Below are 25,028 nucleotides of genomic sequence, written 5' to 3' on the forward strand. Positions count from 1 at the left end.
AAAAACCTTTGATAAGACAGAATGAACTGCAAACAGATGTTAGGATTGGCATCTCTTTAGCTCAGTGAGAAGTAATCATTCTGTGGATCTGCATGTCTATTAAGTCCCCTGCAGGCACTCTCATATTGATATAATAAGAACACATTTTCCAATGTGGAATGAAACACTGACCGTTCGTTTCCTCCCTGTAAGCTTCCTGTGGAGTTGCCTCTGTACTGGCCCCTGCTGCATATGCATGTTTGGGTAGGCAGATAATCAGAAGCAGAATATCACTGAGGCAAAATGTCCTGGGGAGGAAGTAAAAACCATAAATATATAGAATTTTATCAGTACCTTTCTCAGATGAGTGTACAGAGCTTCCAACATTCGGTGAGCTCTTTATTGTAACTGGTTTTGATCAGCAAAGAAATACATTGTGTGAAACCCAAAGACATTAATTCTTCTTGGCAGTCTGCAGTAAATTGGCAGTCAGCACTTTGGGAAAGGTGATGTGCTCATCTTTTTCACTCACAGGTATTCCTATTAAAATGTTGATGTTAGTTGATTGTATTTGTAGTTTTGGGGATCCTTCCAGTCTAGCAGTGTCTGATTGTAGAATATGTTCAGATTCAGGCTCCTGAGCCCAAACCCAGCTTTGTTCCTCAGAGCCTGGAATGAAATACTTCAGTAGCACTATGTTTCCTGCAGAAGAAACAGTGGGGTAATGGATTATGTCAGGCAGATGATTTGCCTCACTTTAATGATCTTTTCTGTACCATTTTTAACAGTTGAATGTGGGTGCTCTTGACAGACTTGCACCTTTCATGTCTTTTTGAGTTTTGAAAATTAAGCTTGGAGAATTAAGCTTTAATAAGAGTGACAAACTGTTCCCAGTGAAAGAAGCTTGAGGTTATATTTGAACAACTCAATCACAGGGCTTCCCTTGAGCTTATGACAATTTCAGAGGGAGCTTAGTTCATAAGCACAACATCTCATTGGTCTGGCCTGATTATCAGCAATGAGAATTACAAGCCAGAAATAACAGTAGTAATAGCAAGGCTTGGGTTCCTTGAACAGGGAAATGGTACCCAAAGATGCCTGGTTATACTTGGTGAGCCCATTGTATGTGAGAATGCTTCTGAGTGTCATTAGTTTGTAAATTGGTATCAGCAGTTAATGTGATTGGCAGTTAATTAACAACAAATGGTGAAAGCTTTTGGTCATAGCCATAAAGGACTTGGAAACAAGGTGAAGAGCTGTGCTGGAGCCTGTTTATGCTGCTGGGCACCAGCAGCAACATCTCAGCGCACTGCCAGCTGTGCAGAGTGCCACCAACACACCAGCTCTGCTGGCACTATGCAAATACTGGGGCATAGCTATGGCAGACCCAGACCTCTGAAGTGTTTGAGCTGGCTGACTTGCAACCAGATAGATTTCAAGGCACACAGCTGTTTGTCACCCACTGGCTTTTACAGGCTTAGGTTGCTTCCACATACTGACAGTACCTTTCTGATTACCCCTTTTTTAATGTTCCAAATTAGCTCCTGCTGACAACATCTAATTATGAGATGGGCTGGTTAGGGGACAAGTACTTCTTTCTTGTCAGCTACCTGTTTGATGCCAGCAGCTCCCAGTAGCTGCAGCCTACTTCTGCCATTGAAGATTCTGGTGTTTCAAGTCAGAGTTTTTTAAGCAATGGGTTTACCCAGCCCGTGGTTAGTGGTTGTTACCTTATTTCTGTACACACTTCGCTCCAGGAAGCACTTTTACACTTACGCACAAGCAGGGCGCTTTTGCAGATCCTTGAGATGAAATTTTAAGACACGGGGATGTCAACATTGTTCATTTTGTTTCCCACTTGGATGTGGGGTAGGAGAGCACATGTTTTACATACCAGTGGTTCATTACACACAAAGCTGGAAAGCAGGTGTTCACCCCAGGATATCAGCATAAACATGACTTTTGCTCATTTGATGTGCTGTTACATGATAAGTGACTCTTTTTTCTTCCTCTTTTCATGTGAGATTTTCCTTCCCTGTTTTGGCCTCTCCATCTCTGACTTTGACAGTGGCCAGCAGGCTCTTTCTGAGCAGCTTGATCATGTTTTATTTTCTTTTGCTGTCATTATTATCTTCCACAATAAAATTCTCCATGGACTAGAAGTTGATCCTGGAACTGCCAATGCAGCCAGCTTGGCTTTCCAAGTTTCTTCAGCTGTAATAAACAAGAGTTCCAATTCTTCACTTTGATGCTCCATGAAGACTTGGCCAGTGCGAGATGGTGTTCCTTCCCAATAGAATATAAGGTCATGGGAACCAGGGTCCTGTCGCAAGTACTCCACTGACAGACATCTGTTTTCTACTAACTTACCAAGTTTATGTTTCTTCTTAAGATCCTTAACTTCTGGTATCTACACTGCTGTGTGGAATTCAACGTCTTGCAGGTTCCTGAGAGAACATATGAGAGAAATCTCAAGTTACTCTTACAAAGAAAAGAAGTTCTTCTGCAGCTCTACATATGTGCGGCTTGCTTACCTGTTTCCTAGCCTTCTTCAAAACCGATCTAGATGTTCCCAAGTGTTTGGGTTTTTTCTCAAGTGGAGGAAAAATTACCTCTGGAAACTGTACTTTTTTAATAGACTAATAAATCACTGAAATGTTACATAAATGGGCTCACAACATAAAGTTGCCTGAAGATGTTGTCTTTTACTTCAGAAGCATCTTAATGTACCTCAAAATGATACAAAGGCTTTTATTACAAATTGAAAAATCAGAACTTTAAGACCTCATAGGTTTTTTTCATCTCACAAGACAACAGCAATTATCTAAGCAATTTTCCATGTCCATAATATACGGTAAGAAGCCAAAAAGGAGAAATATTACTCTTCTGTCTGTGATCAGCTCTTATTGCAAAGCAGAGGTTTTATTTAGTGTATTTTTGTCATGCAAATGGCTGGAGGTTGTGCATTATTTTCAGTGTAACATTAGTACTTGTTGAATCACTTTTTTAATTAGGACTTTCACCTGTACAACAGCACCCTACCTTCCTCTTCAATATTCATTGGTACCTCCATGCTTTCAGAGTCTCTCAGTTCTGAGAGATAATGTCTTCCAGGAGCATTTTTGCATTTCAATGCAGAATGAACTGGAATTGACTGTACAATCCAATTTCCCTTCCCCTATTGTGGTTATTTCTCTTTATACGAGTGACCTCAAGCTTGTGCGGCAATCCAAAATTGAATCTCAGCTGCCCAAATGGATCACCTCCTTTCTTTCAGCTCTGCTCTCAGTAGTGCACATGCAGGCTTATAGTTGCCACTTTATCAGACCTTCCCTTGTGCAGTTCTTCACTCAGGCAAGATTTTAGTTCTATTAAGAGGGATAATTTGTGTTTGACAGCACAAACCAATGGGCTAACCAGCAACAGTGCATGGCTTTTCACTGTACTATAACGCCCTGGTGTTCTGCTCCTTTTCCTAGGACTGAAGGGATTTTATTTTATTGTAGAATAGGAGGGGGAAAGGTCTGCTTTTCTTTTTCCTTCTTTTTTGTTATATCCCCGACTTCTGGATATTTTTTTATGGAGGTGCTAGAGTGGAGCTGAATTATCAGAGCTGAGACAGGTCACCAATTTCTAGCATCAAGGTCCTCCAAGCTGCAAGTATTCCTGGCCCCTATCTGCCCCTGTGGTATGGGGAGAGCATTACTTAGGTGTTACAGAGCCTCCATGAATGTCGTTCACAAGGCAGAGGTTCCTCAGAAGAATGGCATGCCTGTGCTCTTGCACTCTATTGCAATCCTGACCTCCGATGTTTTTTCGGCATTTGTTTCCTCTTCAGGACTTTTTCCAGTAGTACTTGTTTACTGACCTAAAATTTTCCCGAGTTTGCAAAGTAATGAGAACCTAGATTAATGCAAAGAAAACCTGTTTTCATTAGAATTAAAGTGTCTTTCACTGATAGCTTTGCTTGATATCTCAGGCCTGATGCAAAGTCAGGCTTTTTTGGGATCATTGGCAGGAGGAGCTTGAGCCAAGATCCACAACTAAGCACTCCCAAATTTTATTTAGGTGCCTGATTTTCTGGAGATTACAGAAGGAGGTTAGGTCCATGCATACCGTTGTGGAGCTTGGCCTTGAGGCTAAAACAAAGGGATGTCAGGAAAATTTGTCATTCTCTTAATCTAGTGAGAAAACTGTCTACATGCAATACAAATCCTCCTTCTCCCTCCAAATCCTGTAAAGGTTAGGGCAGAAGAAAGCTCAAGGTCATTTCCCACATCCCTCTGCTGACAGGGATCTGCTAGCTGATGGCCATGTGGATGTAGCTGGTCATGGTAGGGCAAGGAGATAGCTCGGTTAATGGTTCATCAACAAAGGATTTCTACATTAGCAAGGTTTGTTTCTGAGAGAGGTGTTTTGATTTGTTTTACAGTGGCTGCATGAGCCTGAAGGATTGCATGGCTTTCCACTGAATTTCAATCAATCCTCAGTACAAATACGCCATATATTTCTCCTTTCCTCCCGTGCCCCACAGAGCCTTGCCCTCTCCTCTCACCTGGAATGAGCTGGTTTTTGTGTGTGTTCTGGTAGCAGGTGAAAGCAGCTCTTTAAAAGCTCTTGCCACAACCTCTCTCTCCCTTTTATAAAAGTCACCAGCTAGTCAGTGCTTTGGCCGCTCAAACACTTTGTAATTACACTGTAGGACTGCTGTGTGGGAAGCTATGCGCTGACAAAATGTTGCATCTCTGAAGATGTAAGAGTGAAGGATAAAAGGGAAAAGCAAGACTTTTAATAGCAACATTAGTCATAGTTAAATTGCAGTGCGGTGCCGCTGCACTGCTAGCTTCTTTGTGTCTAAAAATACCCTCTAGTGGCTTAGTTATTCGTGCAACATGGTGGGAGGGAAAGGGGACTTGGGTTCTGAAAAACACTTTGCCCGTGTTCAGCAGAGCCCCTCTGCCCCGGCATGGTGGTGTGGATGGGAGAGGCACTGCGGGGCCAATGCTCTCCAGAGGAAATGTGTTGGTGCACAGGAGCTGCCTGGCTTCCATCCCCTGTTGCTCCAGCCCTGAGCTTGTGCTGGGGCAGCAGTGATGTGCTCATTGTCTTCTGGACTTCTCTTGTACCTAATATAATGGAAAGAGGCCTGATGTGGTGCTGAGGGGTCACCCTTGTCACAGGGGGCGCCTGATTAGTCTCAGAAACAGGGATTGTTTCTACCCAGAATACAGTGGAGCACCTAAAGCAAAGCACGCTGGTGGCCTGCAGTCAGAAAGCAATTAGAAGGCTACTAGCTCTGGTAGTAGTGAATCACTGGGACCGTCTGTCTAGGGAGCTCAGTGACTGTGCTTACCAGTGGTTATTTTTAGTCTCATGTGTCTGTGGTGCTGAGTGCCATAGACCAGACGAGGCCAGTTGATTTCTCCAGCCCCTTTACTGAGGGTCTGACAGATCACAGGACTAGCTGACTTTTTAGCAGCCTGCTTCTGCAATGGCACCAGAAAGTGCTATGATACACTCCTGTGATCAAAAGGATATGACATGGATTATTTCATTGCTGCTTTTTTAAGTTTTTGATCCAGTAATTCACAGGCTCAAGCTCCTGGCTGTTTCAGTTGCAGATGGCTTGTGATTTGTTTCTCACGACAGGATGAGCACAGCCCTGCGAGACATGCTATCTCGGCTCAGGAGCCATCATTCCCATTAGGAAGGACTGAGCAGACTTGGTGAGCCAGCTGGGCCTGCTGCCATGAGGCGGTCATGTTCCTGCTCACCCTTGTCCCGGAGCTGCCATCCCCCATCATCATTCTCTAACCGTTGTGGAGCATCCACTCAGACACTGTGCTAAGGATGTGGGCAGCTCAAATGCAGGTTGTAATCTATAAAACAAGCAATGATTCTTCACATGTACTTAATCCTTTTTTTTTTTTATCTCACATGCAGCTTTTCCCAGCTCCTCTCCAGACTCTTTCTAAGAAGATTGTACAGTCCAGGACCAATAGTACCTTAGTTGGAGTCTTTGCCATTATCCTGGTTTTTCTATCTGCCTTTGTCAACATGGTATGTGCATTATTTCTTTTGGGTTCTGCATGGTTTTCTTATTGGTGCTCAGCAGCATGGTTCCTCATTACAACCCCTGGGTTTAATGTAATCTTGCCTAATGCTTACAGCATCTGAGATCAGTTGCCTTTTGCTTTTTGGCCATAGAAAAGAAATCAGAGCCCAAAAGCCACATCCCTGTAGCTTATTATATGCCTGGCACCAACTTGTGCCCATATTCTTTTTTTTAAATCCTTCTGCTCTGAGTACATAAGCCAAGCCTGAAGTGTACCCCTGCATGAAGGGCCAGCATGAGGCTGATGTGTCATTTAACACCCACGGTATTGAGTGGCACTTTAGTATTGCACAGGCTTTGTGCCAGCCTTCTGCACAGTGCTGTGTCCTGCTCTGAGCACGGTAATCACCTAATAGGGACCGTGAAGACTTTGCCTTGAATTGAACTTTCAGGACTTTGCATTCAAACAGTGCTGCTGATTTCAGACTTGAGAGAGATGGGCTGTTCTCTAAAACCCTGCAGCTGCTGGTTTCTGACTTGTACCAATGGCTCGAAGGCAGAATGTGTTTTAAAGAAACCACTTCAATAGTCTCTACCCTGCACACATCTATTTGATTTTTTTAAGGGCAGGGGAGGGGAAGGGGAGAGATGGGCCTGGGGTTAAAGCCCTGAGCTTGGAGGTAACTACGAAGACTTCACATGGCCTTCTGCTCCTTGGCTATGGCCTCAGCTGAGGCAGCACTGCCTTGCACCAGCACGGAGAGGCCTAAACATCTAAAAATCATAGAATCATAGAATAGTTAGTGTTGGAAAGGACCTTAAGATCATCCAGTTCCAACCCCCCTGCCATGGGCAGGGACACCTCACACTAAACCATATCACCCAAGGCTTCACTGAACCTGGCCTTGAACACTGCCAGGCATGGAGCATTCACAACTTCCCTGGGCAACCCATTCCAGTACCTCACCACCCTTACAGTAAAGAATTTCTTCCTTATATCCAAACTAAACCTCTGCTGTTTAAGTTTCAACCCATTACCCCTTGTCCTATTACTACATTCCCTAATGAAGAGTCCCTCTCCAGCATCCCTGTAGCCCCCCTTCAGATACTGGAAGGCTGCTATGAGGTCTCCATGCAGCCTTCTCTTCTCCAGGCTGAACAGCCCCAACTTTCTCAGCCTGTCTTCATATGGGAGGTGCTCTAGTCCCCTGGTCATCCTCGTGGCCCTCCTCTGGACTTGTTCCAACAGTTCCATGTCCTTTTTCTGTTGAGGACACCAGAATTGCACACAATGCTCCAAATCAGACTACAACTTGCTCTTGCCTCAGCTTCCCTGTACAGATAGTCAATATTTAGGAAACAACTGAAGTACTTGAATGTGAGGTACTAGCTCAGTAGCATTGACACCCCACCACCTTCCCCCATAGTCACCTGCAAAGAGCTGGTGTGGGTTGCTGAGCACCACGCAGAAATTAGAGCTTTGTTTTTCTGCGTAATGTGTGATTATTTGCAGTCATGAACTACTTAGTGTGAAAATTAGCAGAATGGACAAATGGAACAGCATGTGGAGGAGATCAGAATGGGCCTCTGCTGCTTCCTCAGCATAACACAACGCATCAGCCTTCCAGCCTTACTGCAAAAGTCTTCCCCATAGAAGGACCCACAGCAGAAGCTTCAGTGATGGCAGGGGAAAGTTATCAGCTCAGAAATTCCCATCATCAGAAATAGAGCAACACCAGGACCCTTTCACACACAGCAGGATATATTTGTATGTATAATATCTACAGCACCTCTGCCTGTGAAGTTGTACGTAAAGTCAAGCCCGAAACTAGCTTTCTGCCTGGATTTCATTAATTAATATTTTGGCACATAAATCCATTGCCATTGCACATGCAGTAAAACAGAAGCTGGTGATTAAATTTTGCATATTTTGCACTTTGCTACCGACATTTTCCAAGGGGCTTTTAAGTTGATGTGAACTATTTTGTTTTCTTCTCTTTGTCTGTGCCTTTGTGTTTAATACAATCTTTTTCTTCAGTTCATGTGTAGTACTGTGGATCTTACCAGCTGCATGGCTGCGGAATACAACATCACTCCGGACCAGGTGGACATATGCCTTATCAGCAACATGACTTCCAATTACAGCCTGGGTACCTTGCAGGGATTCTGTGACAGTCCTTTGCCCAACTGCAACTTTCCAGAGGTACTGCTTGAAAAAAATGAATTGTAGAGCTTGATCTGAGAAGGGGCTATAAAACCTGTGTGACGAATCTCAGTGAGTCAGAGGAAAGCAAGGTTGTTCCTGACTGATGTTATAGAATGACACAAGCTACTGCGCACAAACTTAAGTGTTTGAAGTTATTATCATGAGACCACATTAATGTTTAAGTTCCTTCAGGGCTGAATAATCAGTAGGCTTTATAATTGCTAGATCCTGCCTGCAGCCAGAGAAATAGCCTTTCTCCATGAAGTCCTTAATGGCATGCAGAACTGCAAGTCATTTCAATGGAGTTTGTGGGTGCTTAGTGTTACTTGAAAACCACTTCACTAAAAAACAATGTCTAGTCATAGATTTAACCCTCCCCTCCATTGTTTTACATCCTGATTAAATGCTTCATTTGTTTTTCCTATGGGTATAGTAGGTTCTGTTGTCAGCAGGTTAGCAGCCCTGATAGTGGTCTGCTTCAATTCACAAATACAAATCCTACCTCTTCAGAGCAAATTGTTCGTAAAAAAACAGTTGTTACATAGCTATTCAAGACTTTTCTCTGAATAGACACTATGTGTTGTCTACTGGAAACTGAAAAACTAAGAAGTCCACCTAGATTGGAATCAGAACTTATGTCAAGGTCATCTGGGTTTATGGGGACCTGACAGATTTATGGCTGATCTGTTATCCAGGTGTTGAAGGTGCTGCCTCAAGTCCTGGTATCCCACTGAACCCATTTCCATTTAACCTAAAGGAATATGGTCCCTATCTGATTCAGTGAGACTTCTGAGAACACCATTACTTTGACTTTCAATCCTGCAAAGACGAAGTATGTCTGCAGAAACACCCAGGACCAAAACCTGGTGCAATAGAGAGCTAGAAACAGTCTATGCCCACCATGAGGTTGCCAGGAACGCTGGTTCAGGGCAGAGGGATTTTAAGCAAATAAGGAACAACCATTTTGCATGATGAGGGTGCTATGGCAGCCTTGAACCAGGTCCTGCTGGTCAGTGGGTTAAGTGAGGAGTCCCTCCCGTGTGCTCTGCAGGGCAGATATTGGACCTGGTACAGGCATTGTCTGTTGTTCCCAAATGGTGGGATGCTACCCCTCAGACACAGGGAACACCCACCCATTTTCTAGAAACTAAAGAATCAAGTTACAAACTGCGCAAGTTATTTTCTCTGATTTAATATATCTGCGATGAACTATTAATAAATGAGCTCAGAACATAATCGTATTTCTACTTCAGCTGGGGCTTGCTTCTAACTGAAAGGATGGATTGCCTCAGGCACCTGATACATTTTTTTTTGCCAGAAATAGGCCTGTCCAGACAGAGTACAAGCTTAAATCATCACAAATTTGACAGCAGGAAGGTGATGAGCTGAATAACGTGGCTCTGCTCATTTTGCATCCATGCTAGGTTTCGCAGGAGCCATAAATGGCACATGCAGTCTCATTTGAAAGAACTGTCATGCTAAGCATGCAGCTTTCAGATTGGCAGAAGCTGCTGCCACAGCTCCACTGCCGCATGTGCACCTGCTGGGAGAAAAATAGTCATGGGGTTGGGCATTGGTAAAAGTTTGTCCAGCTTGTGTCCTGCCGATGAATTGCTGATGTCACATCAGCAGGGTCAGTATTCCAACTGGCATCAAGCGGGTATCTGTTCTGGTGGTGTGAATTGCTAATAGCCATAGTCCTCTATATTGTGCAGATGTTTGAATTCATGTCTAGAACTGGACAAAGTATTCCAGCATCACTGGATGATGCTTTCTGCTAATTCAGCATCTATGTCAAGGACAAACCTATATCACACCCTTGGGTATACCTTGTGAGCCCTATGCCTCTTAAACAAATAGCACCTGATGAAGAATGCAAGTCTTCCTCTCCATCAGTTCAGTTTTAATACTTACGTCTTTTGTAATGTGGGAGAATTCCACAGGCAGCCCCAGATTTACATGTTCAGTCAGCTCAACTACATAACTCGCAATCCCTTTCTATCCCTCTGTTTAGTTTCCTTTGTTTTCAGTTTGATTTATCCAGTTGATGTTCATCTCTCTTTTTTTTCCCCTTTTTGTCTTTATGCAGTACTTTACCTACAGTGTCTTATTGAGTCTCCTGGCCTGCTCTGTGTTCCTTCAGATCAGCTGTATTGGAAAACTGATCCTTATGTTAATCATTGAATTTATATATGTTCTCATTGTGGAAGTGCCAGGGGTCAACCTTTTTGACAATGCAGATCTCCTGGTTACAGCTAACACCTAGTAAGTGCCTTTCACTTCCAAAATCTTCACATCATTTCTTTAACACAATGATTTCAGTGTGCCATTAGGTGGATAGGAATGCTGAGGCAGTGGTGCAAGAATGGGAAGTGCATGATACCAGAGAAGGCATGGCTGTAAACTAAAGTCTTTGTGCTGCTCTACACCCCTGAAGAGTAGTAAAACACCATTCCCTTTAAGGTGTCTTTAATGTGGAACTCGACTAATGAGCTATCTACTAATAAGAAAATATAACTGGCATCCAAGTGGATCTGTATTTCTTTTTCTTCCAGAAATGGGAAGCAGTTAGTCATTCTCCTGCTAATACACTCCCAATATTGAAAAGACATTTCTCATAAAATTAAAAAAAAAAAAAAAAGACAAAAGCCAGCAAACCTCTAACAAACCTGAGCTGGCTCAGGGATGTGATAATGAACCACCGAGATGTTCAGACATCTGGTATAGCAAACCCAGATGGGGTGATGGAATGGTGGTGTTTGTTGTTTGGCTAGCAATCACCTGACACTTGCTGTTGGACACATGTCCACATTTGAAAAGTCAGTATCATAGCTGGTCTCAGCACAATTCCCAACAGAAGGGCCTGGGCTAACCGGGAATTGACAGTTGTCCTTTTGCTTACAAAAGGTAGTTTGTCATCACCAGATCACTTATTAATCATGCTGGCAGCCTTCTTCCACTGACATGATTACCTCTCTCCTGAAGGTCACGCTAGGGAGGGAAAGTTGGCACATCCACAAACCTGCCCTCTTCCAGAAGTTTCCTTTCTCACTGGGAGTTGCATTGTTGTGCTAAGTACTTGTTTTGATGATTTCCCCTTGTAGGTAACACTTGTACTTGAACGTGAGTCAGTAGAATCACGGTGCTGTCTAAAGATGAGCATAGTGCTAAGATATATAATGAGAGTTGCCAGTAAGGCACAAGTAGGCCATTGTTTTACTTGGGAGTGGGAAGGCCTAACCTGGAATACATTTTCCAGTTTAGAACAAGAAGGCAGTTCACAATAATGGAAAGTCCAGAGCAGCAAAGAACCACCAGAGATCTAGAAAGCACCAATTTAGATTAAATAATTTGTCAAGGATGACAGCTGTGGTTGCTCCTATCTTAGACAGGAGGGTGGCTGAGAAGATTCCCATGGATCTTCCCAGTGCTATCTTGTATGTTATGAAATAGCTTGTGTAGTTGCTCAATTTTTTGATGGCCATTAACACATTCAAACCAGATGTACCTGGTCACTTCTGTCCTTCACGTAAGTATTCCATGATGTTAGCATTCCTGTGCGCCCATTACTAATTAATGGAGGTGTGGCTTTTATTGCTACTGGCAGTAATCACCTGAATCATTTTGTTAACTCAAGTGAATTAACTCAACCCCATGGAGCTTCCTGAGGAGGTATGAAGAGAATGAGGTTTCCTTACTTTTATGTGTAGATGTTATGTATTCCAACAGCAGAAGCTATTTAGCATTTTCTAACACAATTAGTGAAATAAAAGCATTTTATATCCCAAATATAATTTCATTCTTGTAAGTCAAGCACTAAGCGAAATTACAGCACTTAGAAGTATAATTTACGTCACTGCACAATCCAAATGTCAGTAATAAAGTGCAGAAGGTTAGCATGTTTTCCCAGAAATAGCTTTCTGTGATACTGTATCATCTCTCACAAATTACATTTGTGTGATGGTTTAACCCCAGCCGGCAACTAAGCCCCACGCATCTTCTCGCTCACTCCCCCAGCTCCAATGGGATGAGGGAGAGAACTGGAAGAGTAAAAGAGAGAAAACTCCTGGGTTGAGGTAAAGACAGTGTAATGGGGCAGAAAATAAAGAAAATAATGATAATGTTAATAGTAATAATAGAACATACAAAACAAGTGACTCACAATGCAATTGCTCACCACTCGTCAACCAATGCCCAGCCAGTCCCTGAGCAGTGTCCCCCAGCCAGGTTTCCCCACAGCATGACATCATATGGCATGGAATACCCCTTTGGTCAGTTGGGTTCAGCTGTCCTGGCTGTGTCCCTTCCCAACTCCTTGTGCCCCTCCAGCCTTCTCACTGGCAGGGCACAAGAAGCTGAGAAGTCCTTGACTTCCTATAAATGCTACTTAGCAACAAATGATAACTAAAAACATCAGCGTGTTATCAACATTATTCCCACACTAAATCCTAAACACAGCACTCTATCAGCTTCTAGAAAGAAAGTTAGCCCTATCCCGTCTGAAGCAGGACAGTTTGTTTTGTCTGGAGAGCTCCAGGGACAGCTATTTTTTGTCCCAGTGTCTGGCAGTCCATTTGTGTGTTGTGGGAAATGGAAGCTCAGCATGTAGCACATAGTTCAAAGTTGTACCTTATTGTCCAGCTGATATTAAAAAAAACCCAAACAAACAAACTGACATGTCCTCATACTACTTCAATTTGGTGCCTATTGCAGCTACATAATTACTGTCTGCTCTGCAGCCATTACGGTACACTGACTAATTAGAAGCAATGCAGATGTCACTTCACACTTCTATATACAAACCAACCCAATATTCAAGCAACGGAGAAGCTGAGTATAGTATGTTGGGAATTGCTAGACTTCACTGCAGCTACACAGCAGCATGGTGACACATGAAGTATAACTAGATGCACAGAGCTACCATACTACCTTTACTCTATGCAGAACATAAAACTAATGAGTTGGGTTTAAAGATGTGATGGACTGATGTGATCTTCCAAGTTGAGTTCCTCCAAAGCTCAAAGAGCTTTGCCCAGCGATTTGTAATTTAGAGGGCTGTCCCCTGGCATTGTGGCTGTAAGAAGGGAGATGCTCTGTCCTATGGGAGCTGTCCCCAGAATCAATCACCTTTCCTGCTAAAAATGTACACTTAATGAGCAGGAGTGTATTTGCTGAGCTTGTCTCTGTGTTGCCTTCCAGTAATTAAGGAGCCATCTGCTGCTGGAAATGTCTGTCCCATGGGGGAGCAACCAATGTAACACCATTACTGCTTGCATTGGGCATTTTTACTTACCAAAGCATTACTGTAAATACTGTGCTTGATGCACTCCATAATCTCTACTGAAGATTTTAGAGCATGTAACACCCACAGTAAGCAGCAGCCTCAGTGCAGAGGGTCAGGTCTGTCAGGCTCCCATCATAAGGCACAGAGTGATTTTGGGGCACTGTCAGCTGTTCTTGGCCAGGTAGGGATATAAGGGAGCAGGGGAATCATGCTGCACATGGGAAGCATCTCCAACTAGTTCCAGCCTTTAGTGTGGGAGTCACTGTCACCAGGGTTCCCAAACTGGGTCCATGTCCAAACTTACATGCTTTGTGCTGGAGAGACCATGCAAGGGATTGTATACAAGACAGTGGTGGGTTGCAAAATCCATGTCAGAAGAAATGCTATGTTTGGAGCTGTAGAAAATGTCTCTGAACAAACAAGGTCAGAGAGTCACTGTGCTTTTACTTTTTAATTTTATGCCCAGTTAGGCTCCCTCAGCTGTTTCAATTTTGATGATTTGTATGTCTGATTCTATAGCGAGAGGTTCCTTCAGCCCCAGAGAACTACGGCCTGAAGCTCTCGAGACAGCTGTGAGATTCTTGGGCTAAAGATGTATCACGTTAGTAGCCTGCAAAGCTGTAATTGCATCAATGACACTACAGTAATTTTACAACTGATTTCTTTCTTTCCACTTGACTAGTATTTTATGAGATCCATGTACATGGTTCTCAGTCACCCACACTTCAGAAGAAACTCAGCAGCATTAAGCAGTCAGGAACTCAGACAGCTATTATGTACCAGAAAGCTCCTTTCCATCCTCTCACTGTATGAAAAGCACATCCTCCATCTTCTTCAGCACCTCTGGTTCATACAAGTACTTTACAGTATTGTAAGTAGTAATAGCAAGCCACATAAGGGTTTTCTTCAGTGCACTCGTCTGCTACCCACAGCTAGGCACAAAACTGGAGATGAGTAACTTGCAGAAGAAGGGAGTAGTGCTAGTTAAAGAAATTAAACATATCTCCACACTACAATAAATGGGACAGAGAGGAGCTATCCCTCAATAAGCTATTAGCCCAAAGCTTCCTTCTTTAGGTCAAATTTTCCAGCTTGACCTGATGAAGTTGTGACAGGTACCAAGCATCCTCCTAACTGCTACTACATCCTACACTGACATTAAAATCCCAAATGATTCTCTGACTTTTGATACTTCTCATATATTCTAACCGCATTAACCATGTTGCACTGCCACTCTGGGTTTTTGAGGGCAGCTCAGATCTTCCTTTCCCCCCCCCCCCCCCCCCCCCCCCCCCGCATAGTTTTGCAGTTTTCTGCTTGTAAAGGGCTATAGCCCCACATAGTGTTAGAGGTGGCACATTGCAAAGGTGCTGTTACAGGAGGAGTGATGGAGGGAGCCGAACACTCGTCTAACCTTGTGTTTGTGGTTTTTTTCAGCGTATCTGCAAACGGAACGTTGTGGTGAGTCACTTTGGCATGAAATATTTTTACGGGATTTTGTTGATAGGCATTTTCTGTTCACAAGGTGCAATATCAGCATGCTGGCTCACCAGCAGTGTCTGGTATGTCACTATGCATGGCTGTGACCTGGTGCAACAGCGCAAATGTCGTGCGTGGACCGGGTATTGCCCTTTTGCACATATAATTACTCTCAGAGCTTCCTCTTTCCTGTGGGACTTGTGTCAACTTGCTCTACAGACAACCTCATACAGCTTACTTGTAATTACAAGTCAAAGGTTTTATCAAAACAGTATTTTCATTCTGTAGAACCATAATTCAGATTTAACAGGTTTTATTTGCCTGCTTGTCAGAAGAAATGGAAATGTGTCTTAATGGTTTTTTGAACTTACTTACAGAACACTTACAAAACAAAGGCCATTAAGAAGTGACTAATTACAGAAACAGTAAGTGTAGAACCGTTCTAGACTTAGGAGGCTCCGGCAGCCAGTGCAGGAGACACATTGACTACAGTCTGAAGAGCTGTCAGCATTCTGGTTTTGCCAAGCGTGGTGGTGGCTGAGCATGTGTGGCCATTTTCTAAAAAAATGGCTTTTATACTGCTGCTAGCCCTTCTAAAGAAGTTGGATTACATTTCCAGTTTCAAAGCCCTCCTTTAGAAATCAGCACCTATGAGCCAAGCCCTCAGCTTTTTGCAGGTATTGTTTGTCTCTTTACCAAACACATGCTCGGAGGGGAAAGAAAAAGACATCTCTTCAGAGGTTGGTTAGCCTTGAAGTGGGAACTGCAGAGCGTGCCTAAGCTGTGCTCCTCCACTCTTGACACTAACTGGGAGATTCTGCTGTTCTGTTGGCTGCAGCTCTCCAGCAGTGACACGAGTCGCGCTGAAGATTGTGACCCCTGTCGTCATTACTGTCTTTGTCCTGGCACTGTACCTGCATGCTCAGCAAGTGGAATCCACTGCAAGGCTTGATTTTCTCTGGAAACTCCAGGTTAGTGGTGTTTGCTGTGTTGGAGGAAACATCGGCATTAATATAAAATACTGAGCTACTCACTATCAAGTTGAGGAGCATTATAAAATGCCTTTGAATTTAATCTGGACCTCGCAGATACCTGGGCTCTCCTCTTCTGTGGTCCTTTGCATACTCAGTGCTCCTTATCCTGGTTATTTACTTTAACCCCTTGTTTGTTGTAAATGTACTTTCAATGATCCCCACAGTAATGGGTTATAGATCTGAAGATCGAGGGTAATTACTTTGGGCGACAGGTGACTGAGCCTGTCACTGTTGCAAGAACACAATCTATAAATGTAAGAGGCTCATATTCACTTCTGAATTGTTTCCCAGAGTTCAGCGAGCTTTAGTTTGCTGTGTTCAGGGCTGTGAAAGATTCACATTTGCATTTTCATTCACTTTCTTGTTAAGCAGTGGGAACTGGCCTGATATCCAGCCTTCATTAGCCCCTAGGCAGCAGCACTGGATAACCAGCATACTACAGATAGTGCCACACTGTGCTCCTGTGGTGCAGTGTTAATGTTCTCACTGCTTGTGTCCACAAGTGATACTGGGGCATTGTATGTTATTCCCAAGCAAGCAGGACAGGTCTCAGCTTTGCCCAGGACTCATAGCTGGGTGACTGCAGGACTGCAGGTTTTATATAGATTATTTTACCTTCTGGATGGCAGGACATCATTCTAATAACAGGCCTCAGTGGTTTGAGTAGGAGGCATTGAGGAAACACCAATTAATTAAAGCTCCTTGGGAGGCAGATAAACATTGTTATCCTCATTTACAATTGGAGGGATAAGCCGACTTGCCTGATCCAGGTTTGAGCTCTTCTGGTCAAAGCATTTGTGTCCCTAGGCAGAGCCAAACATTTTCCTTCTTCTGTCCAGACATACCACTTTCTAAAGGGTCCTTTCCCGCTTAACTTTATTTCCAGTTTCAGATGTCCTGTTTCAGAAACCAACATCTACAAGCAAATTCACAAGCACAAAGTCACTATTGCTTGTGCCAACATGTACTTAAGGGATGTGGGGTTATCTGTTCTCCTTCATCAGATGAGGCCTGGAAAGTACAGCTACATGAGCATTTAGGGGGTGCAGGGAGAGGATTATAATTTAATGCCACTCATGCAATCAGATTTTAGCAATGGTCTTTCTCCTCCTGAAGCCTGTTGTGCTTGACTGGGAAAGCCAAATGTGTGTCTTTCTGAATGGCAGGATGGCAGTGGAGCTCCCCAGAAGGAACAGACCTTGTAGAGGTTACTCAATTCAGAGCCCAGAAATACAATAACATCGGATTTCGGTGTTATTCTGTGCCTCCTTTTACATACATGTGTGCACAGAGAGATGGACACTCTTCCACTGCAAAACACAAGTTTCTGTGTATCTCTGGTTCTGCCCCCCTTTGCAGTTTCCCCCTTTTTTCTGTTTCTGCACTCCCTGCAAATTCATTCCCAGCTTTTCCCTCCCCAGAGCAGTTACCAAAAGAGTAAGCACATCACTGTCTCTCCCTCTTAAACTAGGCCACTGAAGAGAAAGAAGAAATGGAGGAGCTGCAGGCCTATAACAGACGCCTCCTCCACAACATTTTGCCGAAGGACGTGGCAGCCCATTTCCTGGCTCAGGAGCGGCGAAATGATGAACTGTACTACCAGTCCTGCGAGTGTGTGGCTGTCATGTTCGCCTCCATAAGCAACTTCTCAGAGTTTTACGTGGAGCTGGAGGCCAACAACGAAGGAGTGGAGTGTCTGAGACTGCTCAACGAGATCATTGCTGATTTTGATGAAGTAAGTCTCAGAAAATCTGGGTGGACAGAGCTAACTGCATCAATGAGTTTAGTTGGGCTTTGCTGAGCTCCTGGAGGAAGGTGGCTTATTGAAATCCTTATGCCACAGTTCATTTCTCCTCACTCTAAAAGTCCTTTAATTTTACTCTTTTTTTCATATTAAAATCCCTTCCATTTCCTTGTTGCTCCTTTGAATATCTAAGTAAGTCCTTTTCTTCCTATATTTTGAGTACTGGAGGCTCTGCCAAGTACTATGTAGTACTTGTACCAAGGAACGACACGCGGCAAGGACATTACCAGCATGTATGTGTTTATCAAGGTTTATTCACTTCTTTTGCTCTTGTGAAACAGATAATAAGTGAAGACCAATTCCGGCAGCTGGAAAAGATCAAGACTATCGGCAGTACATATATGGCTGCATCAGGCCTCAATGATTCCACATATGACAAGGAAGGGAAGACACATATCAAAGCCCTGGCTGATTTTGCCATGAGGTTAATGGACCAAATGAAATACATTAATGAACATTCATTCAACAACTTCCAGATGAAGATAGGTAATGTCACCGTGTTTAAGGGATTCAGTATAGGTATTCTGAGCTGGGGATTTTATGGAGAGTAAAAACCATAGATGCTACCTTAGCTGTACAGTGATGTTAATTGGCTTGTGTCTGGTGACCACTCTGGCTTCTATGAAACGTCAGAGCAGCTTTGTTAAGGTAGCGGCATTATTACTGAGGCTCCCTGGAGAATTAGGAGCAGTTGGGGAACAAATTCACAGCATGGTCTCAAATGGCATCTGAACTTGGACATTAAATTGTCTTTTCAGTCAGGGAATGAAAAGAGACAGAACAGGAGAATGAGAAGAAATGTGATGATGTTGAGTGTGGTATTTGTTCTAGAAAGCTGCTGGACTGCTGTGTCACAGGCACCCAGCATCGCAGCAGCTGTGTGCTGACTTCCAAGTTTGCACTTTGCTTGGCAGCCAGATAGCAAATAAACCTTACCCTGTTATCTGGTGCTGGAGAATAACTTCGGATTGAGCACATCAGCCCATTCTGCCAGTCAGACAGGCATAGTGGATCAAAGAAGCTTCTTAAAGAAACTTGGGAGTTTCTTTCCACACATTCTGGCTATAGCTTTAGATGTCAGATAAAGCACAGTTAGAACAAATGAACCTTAGGTTGTTATTGTGTCTGAAAAATTACTTGCCTCAAGCTTCATGTGGATCTGAGAGCTGTGGGATTTCTCCTCTCCTTCCAGGCCTCAATATTGGTCCTGTTGTAGCTGGGGTGATAGGAGCACGCAAACCCCAGTATGACATATGGGGCAACACGGTGAATGTAGCCAGCCGAATGGACAGTACAGGTGTGCCTGACAGGATTCAGGTAAGAAATTCACTGGATAACTTACTTACATTGCCAGCCCTGTGTCACTTACTTACATTACAGGTTTTGAAACATAATCTGAATTGGAATTTTGGTTTCATTTTATTTCATGTTATACAGTTAACATACATACATAGTACTGAAGGAAAAGCCAGCTGAGGAATGCCAGTGGTACCATCATGTTTTGCCTTTTAATCTTGACCAACTTCGCAACCTCTAGTAGAAAACTTGCAGTTTTGGGGTGGAAGTGTTGAGCTGAGCTGCCTTCCCCATATGCCTCATTGACCCTATGAGAACAGTCCTGCTGTGATGCTTACTCACTCATGCTGCCACCTTTGCCGTTCAGTTGCATGCAGCCGTAGGCTGCTTTATTTTTCAAGGACATGACTCAGATATGTGTTTCTGTAATTCGCTTCTCTGTATTCTGTATGTGTTCTGAGGCTAGCAGGGCTCCAGGCATCAGTGGGATGGGGATATGTAACTAGAGAAAGAGGATGGTTTCGGGATTAATGGACACTATCTTGTAATCTTGTAACCCTTGGCCTTCAGACAGAGACCTTTCCAGTGATTCAATTCCACTGTTCCACGTTGGCTAAGCAAATGTCCACAGTAAGAGACTATCATTCCTTGGGAAAGTACTGAAGGGTTATAAAAATAGTTAAACTGATGTAAAACCTAAGAGGAGAAGCCATGCTTCTTTTCAATTAAGCTGTCAGTTAACTGGATCAATATTTATCCAACACTCTTTAAACTTTCCTTTGAGATGGTCTGTGAACAGTTTTTGTTCCAGTGGCAATGTTACAGCCACAGGAAGCCAGACGTGGAAATACTTAAAGCCAGCTGAAAAGGGGTGAGAAAATACACTGCAATAAATAAATAATCTTAGGCAATCTGGTCTTCAAACTTCTGTTATGCTGCAGCATAAGTGATTATTTTTGAGTGGTGCCCGCAGACAGAATTTGGATGCTGGCTAGGTTATCTGTATCTCATTTGTTCAGTCTTTCTCACTGCCTGCTTCCTTCTCTTTCATAAAAAAGAAAACCCTCTGAATGACCCCTTCTAAACTGCACACCCACTGTGCAATTTCTAAGTAACTTTTTTATGATTTTTAATACATTTAATGTTTTCCTACTACCACTCCAGTGATATAACGAATGCATCTGACTGAAGTGCCAGCTGTGTTTTTAAAAATGTGACTCATTCGTTTCTTTTTATCCTTTGACTGCCTCAAAAAATGTATTCCTCCCCCTTTACCTCCCCAGTTGTGTATCATGTGTGACTTACGTAGCTTCTGTTTCCAAAGGTTGCATTTGTTCTGCAGTTTGTGCCAACCTTTTAGTTACTGATTGATTTGGAAAAGTCTACTGACTTAGAAACAAAATAGTTGATCCTACTTAATTTTATGCATGGATTACTCCAAAAGCAAATTAAAACACTGTGTGGAAGGCATGACAAGCATCTGCTTACTCTTGTTTATTCTGCAGGTAACCACAGACATGTACCAGGTTTTAGTAGCCAACAACTATCAGCTGGAATATCGAGGCATCATTAAGGTCAAAGGCAAAGGAGAAATGACCACCTACTTTCTAAATGAAGGGCCTCCAATTAGTTAGCACTGATTGAAGCATCACTCAAAGATGGAATTTGCATTACATGAGATTGTGATTTGGAGAAGAATCACTTTTTGGCAGTGAAGCTGAAAACGCACCACAGTTGAAATTTCACACCATGACTCTAGAGCTGGTATCAGCAAACTCTTTGGACACCCATCACAAATGGCAATTGAAAGAAACCACCTTGGAGTTGTTCCTGGCTGAGTGCTAAGTCGACCAAAGATGTGTACTACAGAATTCACAGATAAGACATAAATTTGGAGTTTTTTAAAAAGGCTGCTACCACAGAATGATCTAGGAAGCTATTTAAGTATTTATTGATGCAACACAACATTTACTTGGTTGAAGGAATGTATGATTCACTACAAAGCATTATTCTGGAATGGATTTGCACTCCCATAATGTTTCCATCCCATACTGCCAGCTATTTGAAGTGTACCACTGTGCTTTTATTAGCTGTTTTGAATGGCTTTCAAAACTGACACCCACTGTTGCAGCACACAAAAAGGCCTTTTAACAGGGCATCAGTAATGGTTTAGTGTGAAAAGATATCCTAGCCCTGGCCCCTTCTTTTCCCTTCTTTTACATGGCTAAATGACTGCTCTTCTGAGTCAGCCTGGCACATCTGATGAAGGGGAAGATCAAGATAAAGAACGATGGCTCTACAACCATATTTATTAAAAAGTCTTCTGTGCTCTTCTTTGGTATATATCAGTTTACATGGGAAAGACTAGATGTAAACAAGAGACACTTTGTGGGGGGAACTCCCCTGAAATTTGTTGTGGGTTTTTTTGTATTTTTTATTTTGTAATATTGAAAACATGGAGCTCTAACAGATATACCAAATTCTATATTTTGTAAATTATATAGAAATTAGCAGGCAGGCTGGCCACACCAAGGTGTGGTGGGAGGTGTATATAACCTGTAGACTTTTGTGTAATTTTCTTCTGCATAATACTCTGAACACAGACTTGGCAGTTTTCAGATTATCACTATACAATCAACCAACAACAAACAGGTGAGTTTCCAGGCTGAATGAGATGCATTTTTAAATGAAAATCCAGAAAACTCTACAACCCCAAAGAAGAGGAAAAACCCAAACACGGTAGTCACACAGCTGTTCCATGCAGCATTCAAGCAGAAGGCGGCATCTTAACAAATGGAAACAGGACCTTTGAGTTTTAGCTACTGAGGCGGTATCATGTCAAACATGTCAGAAAGAGCTCTAAGCAAATCTTCTAACTATTGCTAACGTGAGCTCTCATAAGAAGAAAAATTAGCTCATTTGAACTTTTTGTTTAAAAAAAATGATTTTTCATAGATGGTCTTAACAGAATCCTGCTGATACGAGAGTTGTCTGATATTGTAACTGCCATTTGACATTACAAGGAACCATGTCCTGCAGCATCAAGTTGACTTTCTTGTAGTAGGCACTTATTTAAACTGAGTCACAGATTTTCAATTTTCAGGAATTAGGTGATCTTCAAAAAAGGTTATGATGGCAAGTGTATACATACGAGGTGGTCAACCTTAAAATGCAGTGCCATTGATATTGTATTGGACATCTTTATCACTAGTAGGGGCTTTATGAATAGTTCACTGTTATCATTTATGTACCTTTTTTAACTATTAAAGAAAAATCCCTTGATATTTTATTAAAAAAAAAGAATTTTAAAAATGCTATATTTTTTATATTCTATGATGGGAGAGTTTTGATATTGAATTTGGCTAGCACTAAAAATTACTCCAATCTTTTGACGTTTAATAAAGTTCTTTTCCACTCTTCTCAGGGCAGAATTACTGTAGTACTAACAGCTTAATGATTGCACTATGGTGGTGGTGATTTATTTTTTCCTACTCGACAAGAATAAGTGAAAATCCATGGGCCTGTCTTGATTAATTTGCTATATTGCTGAGCATAACCTAAGCATTAAGCCATTTAAACGTGAGCTTAAATGGCATCGCCCCTTTCCTTCTCCCTTCCACTAGGAAACATCTCTGAAAAGTATAGTATATTGACTTCTGTAAAACTGCCAAGTCTGCCCTTGTACTATACTTTTGCTCCTTTACATCTTCCCTGGTTTGCAAAATATTTATGTTGCATCACACTGTTATACCTTTCTTCCCCTCTCCACCTTCCATCCCTTTTTGCCCCCTCACCCAGATTCATTACCTTCATGCCATAAACTTGGGTTTAGGTTTGCTTTCTGCTTTATGAAAGTCTGCGGTCTTCTTAACTTTTGATTCATCTTATGAAGTTGTGTTGTCAATGAAATTTCAAGTCCCCCGTATCTCTAGCTGTGATTGTTGACAGTGTGTCATGATCATTTCAAGGGGTATTCACACACTCTTTACTCTGGATCTTGCAAAAATGGATACAGTTATGATTTCCCATGGAAATTGAAATCTATTTAAGTAATTTAACTATATTAAACACTGTTTCACTGGTAAAGTGTCTCTGTTTTATTTTAGCTGCACCGGGCTAGTGAAGATATCATATGTAAGCTGTGTGCAGATGATACTGAATCTGCAAAGAGAAACATCCCTTTCTTGACCAGCATCAACGGGTGGCTGTTTGACCACACTGGTGCTATGTAGTATCCAGTACAGAGAGCAGAAAGGTCTTGGCTGCACCCCGAGCATCCCCCGGGTACCCTCTTGTCCACCCACTTGCCCTGAAAGGGTAGCCTCAGCAGAGCTGACAAAGCCTCATGGCACTGTGGGTAAATGCACTGGTACAACTGAACAGCTTAAATTATTCTGTGTCTATGTCCTATTTAAAAAAAAATAATTAAAAATTGTGTGTAGTTTATAAAAATACACCACCTTTGCCAAAAAATTCCCCAGGTACCTCAGTACTCGCTCTCTCAAGGACACCTGGAAGGTGGTGGCTCTGCTTGCCATGCAACATTTCCAGTCTTTATAGGTAAAAGTAAATGCTACATGTAATACTATCTATTAACAGAAGCCTGAAGTATAACTGACAAACAATAAGCTGCAGCTGTCAACTGACTTATCTGGTTGAGAAGACTTTGCATAGGCAACTAGGAAGCAAATTACTTACTTACTTATAAAACCCCTCCTGCCAGATAAGAGCTTGTAAGTGTACTGAGAAAATAGCTGCATTAACAAAAAGCCATGAAATACTTCAAGTATCAGGCTAAGAAAGATGGTGAAGAACTATTTAATACTTTATATATTATCTTATATAATCATGCAATTTAGGACATTATCTGATACAAGCAATTTTTGAAACTATCTGGAGATGGGTATTACCAGGGGAAGGAAGCCAGTAGCCTCCGATGCTCTGCTCTCCCATTTAAGTTGCTGCACACACTGATAGGCTGAACGATTTTCCCTAAATGCATTTTTCCTGTCCAGAAAGCATTCTGGTGAATTTTAAGGTGTTCAGCCACTTCTCTCCAACACAAAGCTGGCTGCTTCACGTATCTGCCTGCACATAATAAAATGATACATTTGGGATGCACTAGATTTCTTACATGTGTTCCCTGCACTGCCAATATCCCCAGTCTTGCTGTCTGTGCTTTACACAACACACATGGGCACCAACATCTGGCCAAAACCTATGCCATGGAGCAGGTATATTCATTCTGTTAACCTTTCTGACTGCTCCTCAGGGCACCATCACTTCAAGTTTGAAGTTTAGGAGAGACATGTTGGGATGCAGCCTGAAAAAGGGCAGATCAGCTGTTTTAAGCTGAAGACCCTCAGATGACACTCTCTTGATCCATTTGGTCCCACGATTTTCAGTTGACAAAGCCAGAGCACCTGGGCAGGCTGGGTCAGGACTGAGAGCACTGATGGGATGGGAGACAGCAGCAGCACCGTTTTCCTGCCATGTGACAGACAGGCAGCTTGTCTATAAAGCAAGGCTCTACTTTCCAATTTCTGCCCTGGAGCAGTCCACAGTCCCCACCCGCCCTGCTCCACCCTAGCATTTGGCTTGCAGCGATGGCAACAAGGCTGCACTGCTGGTGCCAACCCCATACTCCACAGCTCCCACTGAAAGCCGATGCCAAGAAAAGCGGTAAGGAAGTGGTGGGTGCTAGGTGAGAATTACAGCATGGTGAGAACCCAGTGTTGACAAGCTCAGAGGCAATGCTGGCACAGCACAGGTACCATTGGAATAAAAAGCTCCACAGGAGAACAGTCAGAGCGAGTGAGCTTCCCCTGTAAGCAGCTGGGCTGAGATCTTTTCTTTAAACACAGAATTTCACCTGCAAATAATTATTGCCA

At 42.7% G+C, this 25,028-nt stretch overlaps 1 protein-coding gene across 1 annotated transcript in view; it reads left to right on the top strand.

Annotated features, from left to right (window-relative positions):
* Positions 1-23,223, top strand: part of ADCY5 (adenylate cyclase 5) — a 221,565-nt gene extending 198,342 nt beyond the window's left edge. Inside the window, exons 13-21 of the mRNA XM_005153796.4 lie at positions 5,923-6,039; positions 8,073-8,237; positions 10,330-10,505; positions 14,962-14,985; positions 15,842-15,974; positions 17,509-17,772; positions 18,123-18,327; positions 19,034-19,158; positions 20,643-23,223. Coding sequence (XP_005153853.3) covers positions 5,923-6,039; positions 8,073-8,237; positions 10,330-10,505; positions 14,962-14,985; positions 15,842-15,974; positions 17,509-17,772; positions 18,123-18,327; positions 19,034-19,158; positions 20,643-20,771 — 1,338 coding nt within the window. The 3' untranslated portion in view covers positions 20,772-23,223. The remainder of the gene's footprint in view (positions 1-5,922; positions 6,040-8,072; positions 8,238-10,329; positions 10,506-14,961; positions 14,986-15,841; positions 15,975-17,508; positions 17,773-18,122; positions 18,328-19,033; positions 19,159-20,642) is intronic.
* The last annotated feature ends 1,805 nt before the right edge of the window (positions 23,224-25,028 follow it).

The sequence above is a fragment of the Melopsittacus undulatus genome, chromosome 4 (assembly GCF_012275295.1).
Source record: "Melopsittacus undulatus isolate bMelUnd1 chromosome 4, bMelUnd1.mat.Z, whole genome shotgun sequence".
Classification (NCBI taxonomy): Eukaryota; Metazoa; Chordata; class Aves; order Psittaciformes; family Psittaculidae; genus Melopsittacus; species Melopsittacus undulatus.